The sequence below is a fragment of the Arctopsyche grandis genome, chromosome 10, assembly GCF_051622035.1.
Source record: "Arctopsyche grandis isolate Sample6627 chromosome 10, ASM5162203v2, whole genome shotgun sequence".
Lineage (NCBI taxonomy): Eukaryota > Metazoa > Arthropoda > Insecta > Trichoptera > Hydropsychidae > Arctopsyche > Arctopsyche grandis.
In genome coordinates this window covers 6,056,024-6,058,712 of record NC_135364.1, presented here as the reverse complement: position 1 = coordinate 6,058,712, position 2,689 = coordinate 6,056,024, and the positions used below count along the sequence as shown (strand labels likewise).

Below are 2,689 nucleotides of genomic sequence, written 5' to 3'. Positions count from 1 at the left end.
TATAAAATCTCTTAAAATGCTTTATTTACATATATGTATATACATACATAGTATAATAGGACTGAACAATATGTGTAAAATGGGATTTCAGGCTTTTTAATTGAATTTTATAAATCCGATAAAATTTTCACAAAGGACCAATTTTCAGCAAAAGGATATAAATATTCAAAAAGGATGATAGGGTGAAATGTTATATGACAGGATAATCATCTATATACATACATATGTATACCTAAGAGTACTTTATGATATAATAAATAACGAAGGCAAACACATAGGCTTAAAAGGGTTTATTAATATTTTGAAACAGTATCTATCATAATTTCTAACTACCATTTGGATTCCGTTATGCTACAGATTATTTTATTCAAAAGTCCGATGTCCACATTCTTCAGCAAAATCCCTCGCATCGTTACATACTTTAGTATTGTTCCAATGCTCTTTCGGACACCCCTGTAAAATTAATTACACGTGAAATCAAATAATCCAACAGTCGAAAATACACCAAAAAAAAAATAACATTCAATACTTACGTGTATAATATTGTCATACCAGCACAGCAGTAAGCTTTTGGATTCGCAGGGACTCTTCTGATCTTCCAATTCTTTGAAGCACTTTTTAGTAGTTACCTCGGCTAAGGAAGACCATTCTTTGTTGTAGGCTTTTAAAAGCATTTCCTTAGATTTAGGCCTGTCTATTTTGTCAGGTCCTGTCAACATGTCGTGACCTTTGAATAGACAGTTGAAAACGTTGCACTGAAAGATAGTTTAATGTTTTTTTTTTTTTGTATTTTTATAATGGTATAAACTAGTTATATATTTATATAATACTTCATATACGAAATAGCTTACCGGAGGCAATTTACCGTCCTTCATATTTTCTACGAATTTGCAATCTTCAAAGTCTTTTTCGGTAATTAGAAGATCGACACCATCGCAGCATGTGTCAATGATCTGTAAAACATACGATAATTTTGAAAATGTATTCAACTAGAAAAATTTCTTTGACAAACGAATGAATTTCCAACGTTTTCCTATTTTTTATAAAAAAAGTTGTGTTTATTAAAAAAAAAATGGTTGTGGCACTCCAAGAGGTGTAACAAAAATTGTTTAATCAAAAAAATATAATTTGCGAACTTGATTTATGAATGCGTATTAAAGAAATATGCAAATTTCGATTCTCTTAAAAAATTTCACCTACAGCGAGTTAAGGGCTGAGGACAATCCTCTACCATTATATTAAGATATCACCAATTTGTCACTAGTATGAAATCATCATGTGTGACTCCTTCATTGTCACATGATGTGTAATCAATGTTAACAATTAAAACGAGTAACCAGTAGGGATAAGTAACACCGTTGATTTATAGCACACCTTAAGCACTGACTAACCAAAATTATACGACACGTGTCTTCAACACTTCATTGTTTTAAAGAAGAGTATATAAACTCGATACTGTTAGAATTTAAGTTAGTCCGTAATCAGCCCTTGTACGGAATATATAATCATATATTATATAATCATTATTTTTTATTCAAACCGTTCGTCTGCAATTATTTATTCATTATATGTTTTATTTTATTTTAATAAACATATAATAATGAAGGGGCACTTGAAACGCAATATTTTGTTTATAAATTGAATTAATACAGAGAGAGAAGGGGGGGGGGAGGTACTGGAAAATATTCTTCTTTTGGAAAAATTATGTAGCCTATAGAAAATCTTACATTTCAATATTCGCCTTTGATTTCACCAAGCAATAAAAATCACGTTTTGGAGTTACTAGAGCTCAACTAATCAATTTTTACTAAGTTTGCTCACTAAATTCAAATATGGTAATGATTTTAGTATAATATTTAGTATAATGGTATATGAGATTTGAGCGTCCAAAAAAAATCATATTCTCAAAGTGAGTATTGAAACCAATGTGTTATTTCTATTGATTGTAATTTTTATTGCTTTAAAATACCTATAATTAACTATCGAGCGAGCTTTAAAAGACCAAATAATTTATACTCTTTTTCTTTATTGGCCAGTTTTTTTATGTCACTGCGTTTACAAGAATTGATTTTATTTAAACGTACTTTAAACCTAATTTTATTTAATTCAAGCGGTAAATGATTTTTCAAAAAGGTTCAACATTGTTCAACATTGCTGATATAAGGCTTGAAATGGAAGGAATTCTACATACATATACATATATGTAGATATGTATTATATAATGACAACTTACGTTTTCCGGTGGGTTTTTGCACTTTTCCGAAACGGCAGCATAAGTGCCCTGTATAATATAAATTTTAATAATGTATTTGTTTTTTTTTTATATATATACATATGTATTTAATGTAATACAGCTAAAACACGAACCACAAAGACGAACCACGAAGCCAGCAAGAGAGCGTACGAACGCATGTTGATACTTTAAGCAACGCTTAAAATGTGACTTGAATGCAGCGATCAACACAGTTTTTATCCAGTTTTCGATAAATCGAATAAAATATAGTTTTCCGGGGAAGTACGATCGTCGCTTTGTTCCGATAATTGGCGTTATACAAATAAACAGTGCGTTCCGTCGGTTCAGTGTCACTGCTTGACAAGTAAATCATTGAAAATTGTTAACACGTTAAATTTGGTTATTTTAATTATATGGACCCCCTACCCTGGGACTGTTTGACGTCATGCATAGTTC

At 30.5% G+C, this 2,689-nt stretch overlaps 1 protein-coding gene across 1 annotated transcript; it reads right to left on the bottom strand.

Moving 5' to 3' along the window:
* Positions 1 to 363: 363 nt before the first annotated feature.
* Positions 364 to 2,412, bottom strand: LOC143917662 (uncharacterized). Its single transcript, XM_077439244.1, has 5 exons — positions 2,353 to 2,412; positions 2,234 to 2,281; positions 852 to 953; positions 534 to 755; positions 364 to 453 (listed from the first exon to the last, which is right to left on the bottom strand). Exons 1-5 carry the CDS (start codon positions 2,410 to 2,412, stop codon positions 364 to 366), a joined length of 522 nt encoding a protein of 173 aa, XP_077295370.1.
* Positions 2,413 to 2,689: the final 277 nt, after the last annotated feature.

Coding starts and splice junctions, on each gene's coding strand:
- LOC143917662 (XM_077439244.1), bottom strand. CDS start 2,412: ATGCGTTCGTACGCTCTCTTGCTGGCTTCGTGGTTCGTCTTTGTGGTT. Junction 954..2,233: donor GCAAAAACCCACCGGAAAAC/GTAAGTTGTCAT, acceptor TATGTTTTACAG/ATCATTGACACATGCTGCGA. Junction 756..851: donor AGGACGGTAAATTGCCTCCG/GTAAGCTATTTC, acceptor ACTATCTTTCAG/TGCAACGTTTTCAACTGTCT.